The 17,810-nt window shown below is 43.0% G+C and overlaps 1 protein-coding gene across 7 annotated transcripts in view; it reads right to left on the bottom strand.

The window, feature by feature from the left end:
- Window positions 1-17,810, bottom strand: part of CYRIB (CYFIP related Rac1 interactor B) — a 148,533-nt gene that overhangs the window by 92,410 nt on the left and 38,313 nt on the right. For 2 of the 7 annotated variants that reach the window (XM_061438586.1, XM_061438588.1), the window contains one exon: window positions 17,063-17,115. In XM_061438586.1, coding sequence (XP_061294570.1) covers window positions 17,063-17,115 — 53 coding nt within the window. The other 5 variants (XM_061438593.1, XM_061438592.1, XM_061438590.1 and 2 more) reach the window with 4 other exon arrangements.

Here is a 17,810-nt window from a genome sequence, read left to right as displayed (position 1 = left end):
GGAGAGGAAGGGCTGGGTGAGCCATCCATTCCCAGGCCTCACCCCGCTGTGACCCAGAAACCCAAAGAGAGGTTGATCTGCTGTCCCCCCACCTTTTATGGCACCCCCACAGAGGCAGAGGAAACTATGAAGGAAGAGAATCCCTTGTCGGTTACAACTATCATGACACCGTTAATCCGCTATACTCCAATATAAAATAAAAAGTTTTTTAAAAATTAAAAAAAGAGAATCCCTAATTGTGTCAAGGGTCACTAATTTATCGATGCCATTTAAATAAGACTTTGTGTGAACTTACAGTTACCAAAAGAGAAGGCGGGTGGGATAAATTAGGAGTTTGGGATTAACAGATGTGCACTACTACACATACAATATATAAACAACAAAGACCTACCTGTAAGTAGGAACTATAAGAACTATGGGATTCCCTGATAGCTCAGTTGGTAAAGAATCCACCTGCAAAGCAGGAGACCCTGGTTCGACCTCTGGGTCGGGAAGATCTGCTGGAGAAGGGATAGGCTACCCACTCCAGTATTCTTGGGCTTCCCTGGTGGCTCAGCTGGTAAAGAATCTGCCTGCAGTGCAGGAGACCTGCGTTTGATCCCTGGGTTGGGAAGATCCCCTGGAGAAGGGAAAGGTTACCCACTCCAGTATTTTGGCCTGGAGAATTCCATGAATTGTATATAGTCCATGGGGTCACAAAGAGTCAGACATGACTGAGCAACTTTCACAAGGAACTATATTCACTACCTTGTAATAACCTATAATGGAAAATAGTCTAAAAAATAATACACACACATGAATCACTGCACTATACACCTGAAAGTAACACAGCATTGTAAAGCGACTACTGTACGTGTGCCTGCTCAGTCGTGTCCGACTCTTTGCAGCCCCACAGACTAACCCGCCAGGCTCCTCTGTCCACGGAATTTTCCAGGCAAGAATACCTCAGTTTGAAAAAAAAGAGATTTTTGTATGTGTTTTCCAGAAATATCATAGTTAGAGGAAAGAGAAACGAGTTTGGGTTGAAATCTGGTAATGACAGAAGCAACTATTACCACCAATACCTCTGATCAATGGTTTCATTTTGGCTGATTTCCACTCATGTTCTAATCCAACCCTTATAACAACATCAAGAGAAAGATTTTTTTGCTTCCAGTTCCAGAGAAGGCAATGGCACCCCACTCCAGTACTCTTGCCTGGAAAATCCCATGGATGGAGGAGCCTGGTGGGCTGCAGTCCGTGGGGTCACTAGGAGTTGGACACGACTGAGTGACTTCACTTTCACTTTTCACTTTCCTGCATTGGAGAAGGAAATGGCAACCCACTCCAGTGTTCTTGCCTGGAGAATCCCAGGGACAGGGGAGCCTGGTGGGCTGCCATTTATGGGGTCGCACAGAGTCGGACACGACTGAAGCGACTTAGCAGCAGCAGCAGCAGCAGCAGTTTCTGGATAACAAAATTCCAGTGAGGTACAAAAAAAAAAACGTTAGGTATTTTGCTGGAGGTCACAAAGTTACTAAGAGATGAAGCCAAGATTAGACCCCAGGCTCTAAAGCTTTTGACATGCACGAGTCACTCAAGCTTCCTTGCTTCCTACTTGCCCCTTTCTTTCTACAAATATTAACTTAATCTCTCAATGTCCAGGCTTCATCTAAAATACTAGATGACTCAACTTTTTTTTTAAGATTTCTTTTTTAATGTGGACCATTTTTTCTTTAAAGTCTTTACGGAATTTGTCACAACATTGCTTCTGTTCTATGTTTTTATTTTTTGGCCACGCGGCACATGAGATCTTAGCTGCTTGACCAGAGATCAAGCCTGTACCCCCTGCATTGGAAGGTAAAGGCTTAATCACTGGACAGCCAAGGAAGTGCCTATACTACTCATCTTTAATAGGCACAATAACCACCTAATTCACTGCTATTGTCAGGGTTAACTAAAATAACAGATGGAACAGGAAATCCTCCATAGTCAACCACTTTTTACTCTAAAAACAGCAGTGACATACAACTAAATCTAAGACATCCCTGGTCTTGGTAAACTCTCAAGTGGTTAAAACAATTATATGTTACAGATTATTTATTCTGAGTTTTGAAATTTGCGGTTTTAGTATTCAGACTCAGAAGGCTGTATGTCACAGTGGCTGAGAGCTCAGACCCTGTACTCAGAGTCTGAATTCCTCCCTCCATTCTCTCATCTGTAAAAACTAGGAAAGTAAGGGTATCTATCCACTGTCAAAATGATGTTATCGCAAGTAAAGCAGTTAGGGCGGTGCCTGGCAAAGGTGGTGATGGTTTAGTTGTTAAGTCATGTCTGGCTTTGCGGCCCCATGACTGTAGCCCACCAGGCTCCTCTGTCCATGGGATTTCCCAGGCAAGAATACTGGAGCAGGTTGCCATTTCCTTCTCCAGGGGATCTTTCCCACCCAGGGATCGAACCCATGTCTCCTGCATTGCAGGCAGATTCTTTACTGATTGAGCCACCAAAGAAGTCCTTGTTTGTTATTATTTCTAATTATTAATTAACCTCCTACCTTAAGGTAGTATTTGCATAAAGCTGCCTGTACTAGCATTATGTATAATAAAAACCAGAAATAAGTTTCCTGCAACAGGGAAACAGCATAGTTGAATTTGAAAGAATTGTCTTTAGAATTAATGAAAACTAATTTAATAACAATTTAAAAGCTTCTGCATTGCCACTTAGGGGCTGGATAATTTTGAACAAGTCATTTCATTTCTCTGGATTTGTTTCCTCACTTTGAAAATGAAGGTTCTACTCTCAAGGACTTTTAAGTCCTCTCCAGATTTGAAGTTTATATTTCTAAGGTTTTCAATAAATTATAATCCATCAATATCAAGGATAATAAGCAACCCCTAGGAAATGGCAACCCACTCCAGGGTTCTTGCCTGGAGAATCCCGGGGACGGCAGAGCCTGGTGGGCTGCCGTCTATGGGGTCGCACAAAGTCGGACACGACAAGTGACTTAGCAGCAGCAACAGCAGCAGATACATAGAGTGATAGTGGTAAAGAACACGCCTGCCAACGCAGGAAATATGAGATGGGGGTTCAATCCCTGGGTCAGGAAGATCTCCTGGAAAAGGGCATGGCAACCCACTCTAGCATTATTGACTGGAAAATCCCATGGACAGAGGAGCCTCTCGGGCTTTAGTCCATGGGGTCTCAAAGAATCGGACATGACCGAAGCAACTTAGTACATAGCACGTATGTACATGCAAAGATGGTAGCAACATGAGACAATATTTTATAAATTAACAATCCCAACCTTCTTTAACCCTACTTTTGTTCTATGATGTTAATTACCTCCTAATAGAATTTGTACTGTGTTTATCGTGCATCTCTCTGAATAAGGCAGAAGCACCAGGACAACAGGGATGCAGATCTGGTCTGTTCACTGATCTGTTTATCCCCAGCCACTAGAGCAACGCCTGGCACACAGGAGCTCAATTAACATCTGTTGACTGAAAAACTGTGAATATTAAAGAGCAAAGTACAGAGACTTCCCTGATGGTCCAGTGGTTAAGACCCTGCGTTTCCAACGCAGGGGGAGCAGGTTCCATCCCTGATAGAGAAACTGAGATCCGGCAAGCTGTGTAGAGTCACCAAAAAAAATTAAAAGAAAAAAAAAAGAGCAAAGCACAGAAGTATATACATAAAATAGAATGCCACTCATATAAAATATCTACCCTCATGGGGAAACGGCAAATGGGATCAGAGAAATTAAATCTCAATGACAACATGAGAGTAGGGATGAAAGACTTTTATTTTCCTTCAATGTTCTGAATAAATGTATCTGTTCAAAAAGACAGCATTAGAACAGAGAAGCATGTAAAGAGAGAAAAATGAAGGCGCAATGGAAGACATGTCCAAGGAAGACGGCAGCAGACCCGAAGGAAGGGGCCAAAAGGGCTTAAGCAAATAGGAGGCGGCTCTTGGAGGTTAGTTATTCTGTGAATGGAAAGAATCACAGGGGTAGAAATAAAACTAGGTAATATGATTCAGAAAAGAAATGCCAACTTACTTTGAACTTTTAATTACAAGCTAATTTCTATTAAACTATACCCAAGTTGATAGTATTTCCCCATTCACTGTCTAATCAACAGAGGCTTTGGTGAGTCTGATATTCGGAGGCCTTTGGAGGGGCTACCTGTTACTCTTCTTGATCTGCTGCTGTGGATGCAAGAAGAATATAAGAGGCCCACAAACCAAAGTTAACTGGTAAAATGTAGGTCTTTTCATGACCCAACTGATCAACTAGGGTCACACACTGGGGAACACACAAAGAGTACAGAAAACAGCCTTCCCTTCCAGGGGATGAAGACACACGACCTTATTATGGTACAAAGCAACACACAACTGCCAAAGAAACTGATACAGACAAGCAGCCTGGAAAGTAAAGGGAAAGGACCATTCCTCTTGGTGTGGGGGAGTCAGCGCTGGGGGTGTGGGGAGAGATAGGGAGGAGACGTCCAGCCCTTATGCTGAACTTGATCAAATCACCAGGACCCTAGTGCTGTTTGTGGGCTTCATCCTGAACCTCTCACCTGGTCCTACCTTGCTTTTGGGATTACATGCTACTCTGAAAGCCTCCAGCCTCCACCTGCTCACCTGAGCTCTTCATCACCGCCAGGCATCTGAACTTTGAGCGAAGCAGGTCAGAGCCCCTGCTGTGAGAGTTCTCAGGACCGGTGTTACGTATTTCAAGGACATATCATAATTGTAAATTGCATGGTGATTTGTGTACATCCTTGAACATTGTGAGGTTCACCAGGGCAGGAGCCATGCCTGTCATGTCAACCCTGCATCCACAGTGCTAGCACAGAGCCGGGCACCATGCCTGGCACAAGGCATGCACTCAAACCATGGCAGCTGGTCAAACAGCTGAGTTAACCCAGTGCTAGGGCCTTTACCCTACTCTGAACCCCCAGCACAGCCACAGCCTTGAAACCAGGGAATGGATCAGCAGCACAAGGAGGTGAGATGTAAACTGCCCCCCCTCTTCCCAAATTAGCCAAAATGATGAGGTCACCAGCTACGTGACACAACAGTTGAAATTTAGAGCTTTAGACAGTATGATGTGAATATGCCAAACAGGAGCTAAGAGCAAGACAAGAGTTTAGATTCTCACAGTTTCAAGGCCACAGAAGAAGAGATACTGTATAAGGTTAAAAAAGGAAAAAAAAAGAAATCTTTCCAGGAGAGAACCAATAAAGTCCAAGTTAAAAAGAAGCTTAACTGGTTTAGCTAGCTTCCTCTCTAAAATCCTGGGGCTGATTTCACGTGAGAACACAGGTTGAGGAGTGGGAGGGAGGCTCAAGAGGGAGAGGCTATATGTATACTTATAGCTGATTCAGGGTTGTTGTACAGCAGAAACCAACACGACATGGTAAAGCAATTATTCTCCAATTAAAAATAAATTAGAAAACCAAATTTAGTATTCACTGGGCAAAAAAAAAAAAAAGAAGAACACAGGTTTAATGAGAAAGCACCCATCCTTAGTTTTAATGCAGAGAAGAAGAGGGGAATGCCACTTTGCCTGAACTCTGGTCTTGTGTGAACCCACAGACTCAGAGAAATATATGTGGTTCTCATTTCAGCATTTATTTAACATTGTTAATTAATAGGCCACTTGTTATTCATGAGGGCCTGCATCAGAGTTTCTGAATGAATCACCTAATTTTAGACAAGGACAGAACCTTGGAATTCATTTTTAATCCAACATCGTACTCTTAGCTAAATGATGGAGTCCAAGACAGGTCCAGGGGGGCTCATAGAACACAATCCTCTAGGCCTGGATTCTGGGTCCAGAGTGAGGATCACACAGGTTCCCATCTACAATAGAGAACTGCTGAGTTGATTTCCAAAGGTTGGACTGGATCACTGAGGTGTCAACACAGTCCTGCAAAAAATCTCTACTAAGAAGCAGTGTGCAACATTTGATGTGTTGTCTGGTGTGATCTTCCAGGATACATGAGATCAACTGAAACATTATCCTTTGACTTTCCTGGTGGTCCAGTGGTTAAGAATCCACCTGCCAATGCAGGGGACATGGGTTTTGAATCCCTGGTCCGGGAAGATGCCACATGCCATGGGGCAACGCAGCCCATGTGCCACAACTACTGAAGCCCATGAGCCTGGAGCCCAAGTTCCACAAGAGAAGCCATAGCAATGAGAAGCCCACACTCCACAACGAAGAGTAGCCCCCACTCGACACAACTACAGAGAGCCCATGTGTAGAGATGAAGACCTAGCACAACCAAAAATCAATGGATAAAAATTAAAACACACACACACACACACACACATTATCCTTATTTAACCCTTCATTACTCGTAAATCTGTTCCAAGGTATGGGGGAAAAAATGTTAAGAGATGTGTACTGAAGGATGAAGAAGTAAGTGGAAATGAAGATGTCATGGGACTTCCCAGTTTCCCTTGAGTAAGGGAGTGGTATCCTGGTAGTAATACTGAACTACTTCCTTACAGAGTTCCTGTAAGTACTATTCCTTGTGCCTTTGCCCATGCTGTTCCCTCTGCTACCAACATCCTTCCCACCCCTCTCACGCTTCCTGTCCAAACTACTCACCAAGACTCCGGTCAGGCATCTCTACAGATGTTGCATACAGATTCCCACGTGAATTAGATTCTGTTTTTACCTCACAGTAACACATAGCCCTACCTAACCTGACAGTCCTCCTAGGATGTGTCAAAAAGACCAGCTGCAGCATGAGGTTTGCATTAGCACCATGTATTCCATTGAGAAAAGTGCTGTGCAAACACAAGGTTATGTTTTATTAATTTATTACACCTGATTCCTTGGATTTTGATGGATGAATCAACCAGCCCAAGATTAATAGCCTGGTTTACTACACTCATTTCTCTTTCCAAGCCACAAGCCAAAATAAACTCACCCTCAATTTATAACCTTGCAACATGTTCTTTTGCATATCGACTTCTAAATCAAACTGTGGTTATTAAAAAGGATGATTGCATCCGTCAGGATGGGCCATGTTATGCTGCGGTAACAAACAAGCCCTAAATCTCAGCCCCAACAATGACCACAGTGGTCACTCTGGGATCAACAAAAGGAGCCCAACAACTCCATCTTTCTAGACTTCACCTGACACTTTGGATTAAGCAACTCTGTAGCTGACGTCAGTTACAAACACATGACTTCCTCCTTTCCTTATTCAACCACCTATAAAGCTATCTTGCAGGGTTGCTGTGCAGGTTAGATGTGATCCTGCTGTTTAGATACTCAGGTCACTGCCTGCCTTATAAGCAGCAGTTGGTAAATGATAAATGGTGGCTAGTAACACTGTCATTACCATTATCTCTTGTTCTTGTTGTTCAGTCGCTAAGTCTGATCCAATTCTTTTGTGACCCCATGAACTGTAGCCCGCCAGACTCCTTGCCTCTCTGTCCCTGGGATTTTCCAGGCAAGAATACTGGATGAGTTGCCATTTCCTTCTTCAGGGGATCTTCCTGATCCAGGGATCAAACCTGTGTCTCCTACATTGGCAGGCGGACTCTTTCCCACTGAGCCACCAGGGAAGCCCACCATTACCCCTACTCATCTTCAAATGATAATAATGATATTGTTATTATAATTCTTATACGCCAAGGGTTCCTAAACTTGTCTGCAAATTGGAATCACCTGGAGATCTCTCTAACTCCCAGTACTTGTGTCTCAGCCCAGAATCAGTGAATTAACTCATCTGGTGTGTAGCCCTGGCTTTGAAATTTTAAAAGATCCCCAGATGATTCTAACGTACAGACAAGTTTGAGAACCACTGTCCCAGAGGCAGCAAGATGTACATCTATACAGACACATATGTCCAGGTGTACACACACTCACCCACACACATACAAGCTGGTCTGCTCCCAGGTTCCATGATCCTGCCACCTTTATGACAGTGGTGTTCATATCATTCGGGTGAGCGAGGTTATATAAGGCAACAAACAACCCCTAAATATCAGTCCTAATAACAACCACAGTGGGCCCCCTCCAGGGTCAAATAGATGAGCCCAGCAATCTGGTTTTTCTGGTCTTTACCCCATGCTAAAGGCTATGCATTTTACCTTCAGATCTCACTTCCTCTTTCATAAGTTTGCCAGGCCCACAGTAAATCAAAACCAAAAATACGATACTAGTGTGAACAGATTGGGAGGAGATTTGGTCAGAGGAGAGCCACTGTACTACTAGTAACCCAAAGGCTACTAGTAACTATTTCTTTGTTCAGCTCTCCATCCCCAAGATCCAAAATGCAATAGCCTAAATTAATAGAAATGTGAATAGGTATTAATAAATGAATTATCATCACTAATAACCTGAAAAAGAAGTGAAAAGCAGACACAGGATCTCAAAAATACAGCATCTAAGTTGAAAACCTTATGGGTCAGCTTATCACCAACTATCATGTTGATTTCTCTCTTTTCACTCATTTCTCTCAGGTTGAAATTACATCCACAGAGATGGAAATAAATGAGATCAGGAGATCTATGAACAAAAACAAGGACCTTGAGTAGTAAAGAATCTACCTTGCAATGCAGGGGACTCGGGTATGATCCCTGGTCAGGGAACTAAGATCCCAACTACTAAGATCCTCAACTACTGAGCCCACACATCGTAATTAGAGAATCCATGTGAACCATGGAAAAGATCCTGCATGACGCAACAAAGATCCTGCATGCCACAATCAAGACTCCGACGTGGCCAAATCCATAATCAATTAATTTAAAAGAAGGTATATAAAAAAAGGGGGGGCCTTTCACCTGGCAGCAAAGCCCCTGTAGGTTGGGTGCAGACAACAGTATGAATACAGACATCTTACCACCAGCACACAAGTGATTTTCAGCAGACCATCTCTTGCTCTGTTGAATGCTAAGTCTCGACAGAATCTGGAGAAAACCAGAAAATCCAGCTTGTTTGCCCTAGTTTGGGCAGCTTAATTTAGGAATCACACTGGGCTTTCCATAAACCCTTTACCCAAAAATGTATCCTGTGTTGTGAACACATGAGTTAACTTGGGGCCCAGGGGGAGGAAGCACTGTGTATGATTCCATAATAGTTACTCTACTATTTTAAAACCAAATGGAAGCCTCAGGCAGCAAAGTCAAAAAAAGAGAGAAATCATTTTTGTAAAAGTATCTGAAGGCAATCATCTCTCCTGATGTATTCTGAGCTGTCAATGGTTCTGCTTTTTTCAGAAGCTCATTCAATTATCTCTTACTTATCTGGACCAGGGAGAGGCATTTTCCTCCCATCTAGAGTTAAAGAAAAAAAACAGGAGGCATGATCCTCTAACAAAAGCCTGAAATGAAAAGCAGTAACTACTCCCAAGGCCCTTATTGTGGAGGAGTCATTAGGCAAAACTTTGAAGGGTCTCTGTTAGTGATCTATTTTCTCCATGACTATCACAATAGGGAGAGGAAGAAATACGGGATCCACAGCCTCAAAACACCTTGCTCCGCTCCTAGGTGTGCAACTGTGGCAAGCCACTTAATCTCTCTGAACTTGTTTCCTCTCTGTAAAATGGAAACACCTTTGTGACAAGGACACTCTAAGAACGAAAAAAATTATGTAATGCATTTTTACATTCAACAATGTAAATACCCCTTCCTCTGATCACTGTCAAACTCTCAGGAACACACTAGAATGTGAACTTTTAAAAAGTAGGTACAATGCCTTACTTATCTTTCTATAGCCAGATCCTAAACACTTAGAGATAGCAGTTGCCTCTTCAGCATCTATTCCATTTCTCTCCCGCCAAGCAGCATCCCTCATTCATTCAGACCTCATCTGCAATTCCAGGGGTGGGTCCAGAATGGCCTAAGCCAATCAGTGTTCCTCTGTCACCATGATTGGTTGAGAGACAGAGGTGTGTCCTGAGATGATCCAATCCGAGGGAAGCTCAGAAATTTTGTCCAAAGTCTCTGGGAAGAGAAAGGACCTCATTCTTCCCTGCATGTGAACCAGCTATCCAGTGGGCAACCTCCAGCACCCACAAAGCACCCAATGAAATATTTCCCGACTATATGAATAAAGATGAGTCTGTGGATAAACAGAGAGCGATGAAATCACGATTCTCAGAACAGAACTGTAGTAAAACCCTATTAGTACACAGACTGCTGGTTATGCAGCAGGTAAATCAAAGACCAGGGAATGAGAGAGGGCTTCTGAGGCTGACAGATGTGGCCCAAATTCTGGTCCCAGAATTCTAGTGCCTAAGCCTGGGACCTCAGGCAACTTCCTAAGTCACAATTTCTGTCTAAGCCACAATTTCTCTCTGACAAATACAACTATCACAATTAAATAAGAATTTTTTAATGCATCTATTAATAGGGAGAAAAGATTGAGAGAATATACCCCAAAATATTAATAGCAATTAGTCCTAGGTAGTTAATAGAAGGACTTTTATTTTTCTCTTTTTTTGTGTGTACAGTGTTGGATTTTCTATAATGAACATAAATTGGTGGTCTAATAAAAATAAAAGGAAAATAAAAGCAAAGACGATGGCAATTAAAGCATCCAGCCCAGCACGCATGACACAAAGTAGGAAGCCAGCAAATGTTCTGTCCCTATGAACACCCTTCAAACATTTGGGAACAGCTATCATATGTCTATTTCTTGTTAAATATCTCAGCTAACTTAATGTCATCCTTACATGACTTGATTTCAAGGCTCTCTGCAAAGGCTCCATCTGTTAAAACCCCACTCTGGATATCATAGAACCCGCTCAGAGAATCAGCCGCAGAACTTGTTTGCTCATTCATCTGTTAATTCATTCACTGAGTAAACACTGATTAAAAACATACTATATTGGACATCTTGCTTCTGCCTACCCCCCATTCACAAATGGTTTCCATATTTCCCCGGGGAACATCTGCCTGCCTTCATTCTCAGTTCCTGGGCTCTGGGGAGAGCAGACCCTACTCCAGCTTCTTCGGGGGCTGGCATTTGATCCAAGGTGGCCAATCAGAGCATCGCATTCACCTGGCCACCGCGATGGGTTAGGAACAGGCATGTTACCCAGAGAAGACCAATCAGAGACATTGAAGAAGAAATCTCTCTTTCCTGAGATTTCTGCTGAACTGTTGGAAAGGGGCATTTTTTCTCCTGCTGCTAGAACTGCTGACATGCTTTGCCACCACAATCCAAAAAGAAATCAGAGGCAGTGCTGAGAGATGAGGAAAACCTGTGTAAGCCTTAGCAACACAGTCTAAGGCTCCGTGCCTTCGGTTCCATCCCTGCACTTTGCAGCTACATAAACCAGCGAATCCCTTTTCTGTGGAAGGCAGTTCAACTTGGGGCTCAAAAGAAACCTAACTGGTGAAATTTGAAGTGTTCTGACATCAGCTACATGCCAGCTATGCACAGATGAAGCAAGATGATCCACACCATCTTTCTTGGCACTTGGTCTGATGTGGAGATAGCTACAAACAACTACAATTATTTAAAGCCAGTAAGATGATTGCTTTAATTAAACACTACGTAGAGCAAGGAGAGCACAGGAAGGTGGAGTCCGGACAGGCGTCAGCTAAGAAATAGCATTTCAACCTCCTCTGTACCTGCATTCAGGCAGTGAAGAGAGAATTACTGGTTGGGGGAGTCAAGATAACACTGTTGACATAGAGTCATCTCACAGTAAACTAAAACCACAACAGCCCACGTTTCCCGACGGGAAATGATACTTACAAGCTCTGAAGGGTGCTCTCTGGTTGAGCCCACAAAATAGAAACAGCCACCAGCAAACAGCCCTCCCATGCAAGAATTTCACCCCAGTGTTACAGATGATGCTACACTCTTAAATAATACTCAGGCTGGTTTTTTTGATTTTGAGTCCATGAACTTAAGTCTTCACTCGAGTTTTACTGCCTATTTGGACTACTGTTGATATAATCACAAAAACATCATGACAGCCCGCTGAAGATGAATAACCTATTTACTACCAAATGATAAAAGAGAAAGGACAAGAGTAAGCCTCTGGTTCCATAAGACATTTCAGGATGAGTTAGAAATGTGACTGATCTCGGAAAACAAAAAGGGCGACAACAGAAGCACCTCTGGGAACATCTAATTTGCTAAGAAAGGCCCTGAAGGTTGCTCTTTTTAAGTGAACAGAGCTAGTGTCTCTTTGTTATCTTTGATGATGCAAAACTCAACAGGAGAGTTGTGCAGGTAAGTCAGAAAAGGAGGACATCGCAGGACACATTCTCCTTGCCTTTGTGGTTTCCAAACACATCAGCGATTCATCTGGTCCGGGAACACAGCTCCAACTTTCCAGAGCAAAGAATCTTAGAGGTGGAAAAATTAATACTGATGGAACACGTCCACGTGATCTCAAGAGAGGTGCTGGGGATGCGGTAGGAGGGACGGATGCCTACCAGATAACGGGGATTGCTAAGAAGCAGCTGGGTTCTCTCTGTTCCCAAGGCACTTTTAAGATTTCTTCAAGTGCCATGTGAATTCCACTTCCCCTTCTTGCTTGCCACGTGACTTCCCACAAAGACTTAGCCGCCCTTCTTCCTGAAAATGGGATTACTATTTTTCATGCACTGACCAGGCCACTACTGGAGTCCAGGCAGAGTCAGGCAATGGAGAGACCCATAGTGTACGACAACCCTGGCAAGGGCCTGGTGCTTGGCATGTGTTCCGTAAAGGCTGGGGGTCAGCAACCCCATGCCAATTTCCTCTAAAACTAAGAGGGGGTGCAGGCTGAAAGCTCACAAAGGGAAGTTTTTTGTTAATGAGTTTAACAACAACATTTATGTTTAAAAATTTTTTTGCTTAAAAAAAGGATATACAATAAGATATTCATTCACCCCAAACCCACCATCACCTTGACTTCTTCTCAAGAATTAAATGGTACTGCCCACAACCACTTTCTTTTTTGGTGTGCTTCCAGCAAAGTCTATGCAAAAATCATCAAGCTTTTGTATGTGTGGGGTGGGTTTGCATAAGCACTAATCCCTCTTTCCACCCCCCTCCCCAAACACGGGAGGGAGCATACCACACACACTTTTCTGCATACAGCTTTTTTTAACCTAAGAATGTATCCTGGAAAGAATGGATAAAGAAAGTGTGATCTATTATATATATATATAATGGACTATTACTGAGCAGCAAAAAAAGAAGGAAATCCTGCCTTCTGCCACAACAGAGATGGACCCTGAGGGCATGATGCCAAGTGAAATTAAGTCAGAGAAAGAAAAAACACTGTATTATCTCACTTTTAAGTGGAATCTAAAAACCACCAACAAAAAAATCCCTAGGCATAGATGCAGAGAACAGACTGGGGGTTGGGAGATACAGGCAAAGTGAGTCAAACGTACACACTTCCGGTTCTAAAATAGACAAGTCACGAGAATGTAAGGTACAGCGCAGTGACTACAGTTAATAATACAGGAAATAATGGGACTTCCTGGGTGGTCCCATGGTTAAGAATCCACCTGCCCATGCAGGGGACATGGGTTCGATCCCTGGTTCGGCAAGATTCCACGTGCCACGGGGTAACTAAGCCTGTGAGTCACAACTCCTGAGCCCAGGCTCTGCAACAAGAGAAGCCACGCAACAGAAGCCCAGGCACGCAAACAAGAGAGCCGCTCCCACAGCTGGACAAAGCCAGAGCACAGCAACAAAGACCCAGCAGCCATTAAATAGATCCATAAATCTTAAAAAAAAAAAAAAATACAGAATTCCATATTTGAAAGTTGCTAAGAGAGTACATCTTCAAAGTTTTTATCACAAGAAAAAATTGTGTAGCTATGCACGGCAACACACACTAACCAAATTTCGTGTGGTGACCATGTAGCAATATACACAAATACGGAATCATTATATTGTACCCCTGAAGCTCATGTTATATGCCAACTATAAAAAGAAAAACAATTAAAAAAAAAAAAAGAAATGCATCCTGGAGCTGATTCCTTCTTGGTATATTTGACGTATTATTTTAAACAGTGGCCCAGTATTCTCCTGTAAGGATATATCTTAATATCTTCCATCAATCCTTTTCTGACATACATTTATTTCAGTTGCTATTTCAAACAACGCTGCAAGGAGCTTACATTACACACATCTTCACACTACAGGTAAGACGTGTTACTAGAGGAAAGGTGGGATTTATATGATAAAATCCTTGGAAACTAAATATATATGGGCTTCCCTTGTGGCTCAGCTGGTAAAAAATCTGCCTGCAGTGCAGGAGACCCCGGTTCAATCTCTGGGTTGGGAAGATCCCCTAGAGAAAGCAAAGGCTACCCACTCCAGTATTCTGACCTGGAGAATTCCATGGACTGTATAGTCCATGGGGTCACAAAGAAGTGCACACGACTGAACAACTTTCACTTTCGTGTGTGTGTGTGTGTGTGTGTGTTTATATATAGGAAAGATGGGATTTATAAGATAAAATCCTTGAGGTTGCAAGAGTCAAAAGGTACAAACACTTAAAATGCTGGAATGGCCTTCAAAGAGTTTGGACTCACTTTTACTCTCACGAACAGGGTCATAAGGATGCCAGTCTGTCCAACTACATTCATAGAATGGTTTGTTTATCAAATTCAAGGGAAGAAAGCGGGGCAGAGATTCACTCTTGTCCCACAGTCTCTTCCTGGCCCTGTGATACCACACATGATTCTACTACTGCCTGAAAATTCTGCCCCTTGGACGCACAACCCGGAAATCAGAGCTTAAAACAGAATGAACATCAGCACTGGTGTGCTGAGCTGGCTCGGGCTGGCTCGAAAGAGCCGACTGTGCACATCTCTTCCCAAGCCTGTGTTCAGTGACATCATGTTGGTAGCTTTAAATTGTTCATGGTGGAAGTACTGATACCACAGAGATGGGCAAATGCTAGTCAGGGCTTCTCTTTTTCCCCCCAGAGACCTCTGTCAAACATCAGCCCATTGAGGCATACTACAGTGGAAACTGAGGCTCTGCTGCCCCTTTTTACAATATGTCTGCTCTCAGTAGGATCACAAATTCTTGGAACCTCAGAAGTGGAGGAGATCTGAAGGGACAGCTGATCATTCTGTCTTCTCATGCTGCCTCTCCCCTAGTCCCTGTGCTGAGCCATAAGCAGACCCTCTCCTCCACTCCTCTATGCCTCTCCACTGTATTCCCATCTCTTTATTGCTTAGTGCTTATTCTTAATGATACTCTACAGTGTAGTAACTGCACACACAGACTCTAGGCTACACTAAAAGACAGCCAGGGGTCAAATCCCAGCTCCGTCATTAGCAGCTCTGTGACCTTGGGCAAGTGGTTTAAACTACTGCACCTTCGTTTCTTTGTAAAGCACAGATGATAATGATAACGCCTTCCTTAGATGTTTGTTCTGAGGATTCAATGCGTTAAAACAAGGACACAGAACAGCGGCTGGCACACACTAAGGACTAAGCAGATGTACACTGTTATCACTGTTTTCCAGTTCACTAAGCATCTTTCACAACATCTAGGCTGTCAGTTAACGCTTTTGTTGGATTTTAATTTCAATCACTATTTTTCACTTCTACGTGGCAGCTTTTTAAATCAACTTATTCTTTTTCCACCTTTCATTGCATTTTTGTATCCTTTTTAATCATTTAAAAATATATTGTCTATAGTCTCGGAGAAGGCAATGGCAACCCACTGCAGTACTCTTGCCTGGAAAATCCCATGGACGGAGGAGCCTGGTAGGCTGCAGTCCATGGGGTTGTGAAGAGTCGGACACGACTGAGTGACTTCACTTTCACTTTTCACTTTTATGCACTGGAGAAGGAAATGGCAACCCACTCCAGTGTTCTTGCCTGGAGAATCCCAGGGACGGGGGAGCCTGGTGGGCTGCAGTCTATGGGGTCGCACAGAGTTGGACACGACTGAAGCGACTTAGCAGCAGCAGCAGTTTATAGTCTCTTTTAGACGGTTTTTTTACTTTCAACTCAAAGTCACTCCTTTCCTAAATAGTCCATATGATTTAATTATGCACACATCTTCAGAGTTCTTTCTGCGGGAGTCTGCCAGGTCTGGGTTGTTGAAATAACCCAGTGGAGTGACTGTGTAAACACACAACACAATCCCTACTATTGTGCTAGAGAGCCCCACAGTAGACAGTAGCCAGTTTTTATACTAATTTCTCAACTCAAGTTCTCACATCTCGTGATAATAACAATATAGATTCCACAACCACATACGGTATAGCCCCAGATTTTTCATTTCTTCCTGGTGACTTTCTCTCCACTCAAAAAAAGCTTCCTCTCTGTTTCTCCTGACAGTGGGGCTTTTCCAGTCCTTTTTCATGAAGACATGTAATGTTTAAAGCTCCTGGAAATTCATGTCTACCTTGGGCCCAAGTCTCATTTCTAGGCCCACTGTGGTCTCAAAACCTTAACTCCTAGACTCTACAGCTGCTTTGTGGATGCCAAAGCCCCATAAGTTATTGTGCCTTCAGCTCATATAACCATTTGGCTTGGATTTCTCTCCATTTTTGACACTTGGGGACTGATGAGCTCCCCTGGATATAGTTATTATTTTTCAGTCAACTCTGAAAGGGACTGTTGGCATCCCCTTTCCAAATTGGGGAACCTATGTTGGAACCTAACCCCCAACATGATGGTATTAGGAAGTGATTAGGTCACGAGGGTAGGGCCTTCAAAGATGGGATTAGTACCCATCTATGGTACCTATTAGTACCCATCTATGGGATTAGTAGAAAAGAGACCTCAGAAAGTTCTCTTGCCTCTTCCACATGTGAGGTTATAGCACAAAGAAACAGGAAGTGGGCCTTCACCAGACACTGAATCTGCCAGCATCTTGATCTTGAACTTGCCAACCTCCAGAACTGTGAGAATTAAATTTCTGTTGTTTATATGCAACCCCGTCTATGGTACTCTGCTACAGCAGCCTGAACAGACTCAGACAACTCCTTACCAGTGAAGAGAACTTGGGAAAGTTACTTCTCTGAACCTCAGCTCTCGAGGGCTATTGTGAGGCTCAAGACAATTCAAATGAAGTGCTTAGTTCTGAAGCCAGGTGGCCACAATCAAATCCGGTTCTGTCACTTACCAACTTGGTAACCTTGAACAAATTACTCAAACTCCAGGGCTCAGTTTCTTCTCCTGCAAAACAGAGATATAGCAAGGATTAGGCAAGTCACAAGTCCCCAGCCCACAAAAAGCCTCCAGTAAATCCTAATCACTACTGTTTTTTTCCTGTACCAAGAATAATAACCCAATATAACATTTCCATCCAGTAGTATTTCAAGCCAAATAATATTTCTCCAAACCATTATATTTTACAGAAGATGTTTCACAAATGTTTTTGTCATTTAACATTCAAAACAGTCTGGTATATGACAAATAAAGAAATGAAGATATTAAAAAAAAAAAAGGAAATGGAGATTCAGAGATGTCAAGTTGTAAGAGTTCTTTATATATTCAAGTCAAGTAAACTTGCTGAAGGTTGCACAGCAAATAAAGAGAAACCCCAAATCAAACTCCTCTGATGAAGGGATACAGTTTGGCTGGACTGCATTGTCCCAGGGACATAGAGGGTGGAGCCTGGCGATCCTTTCAGACTCATAATTCTATGATAAAGGATGCTGGGACTCTGGGCTACGTCAGCAAGTCCGGGTCTCAGAAAAACACTCAGCTCAACTTGAATTTGAACTGGTCTCAGTCATTCCACCCCTGACTTGCTTCCTGCTTTAGGTATCTACACCACAGAGAAAGGAAAACAAACGTACATTACACCATCCTTGTCACCCTCAGAACTCTTACAAAAGAGATTCACACAAACTTATGAATCAAAGGGA

Source organism: Bos javanicus, chromosome 14 (genome assembly GCF_032452875.1).
Source record: "Bos javanicus breed banteng chromosome 14, ARS-OSU_banteng_1.0, whole genome shotgun sequence".
Lineage (NCBI taxonomy): Eukaryota > Metazoa > Chordata > Mammalia > Artiodactyla > Bovidae > Bos > Bos javanicus.
This window is presented reverse-complemented; position numbering and strand designations above follow the sequence as displayed.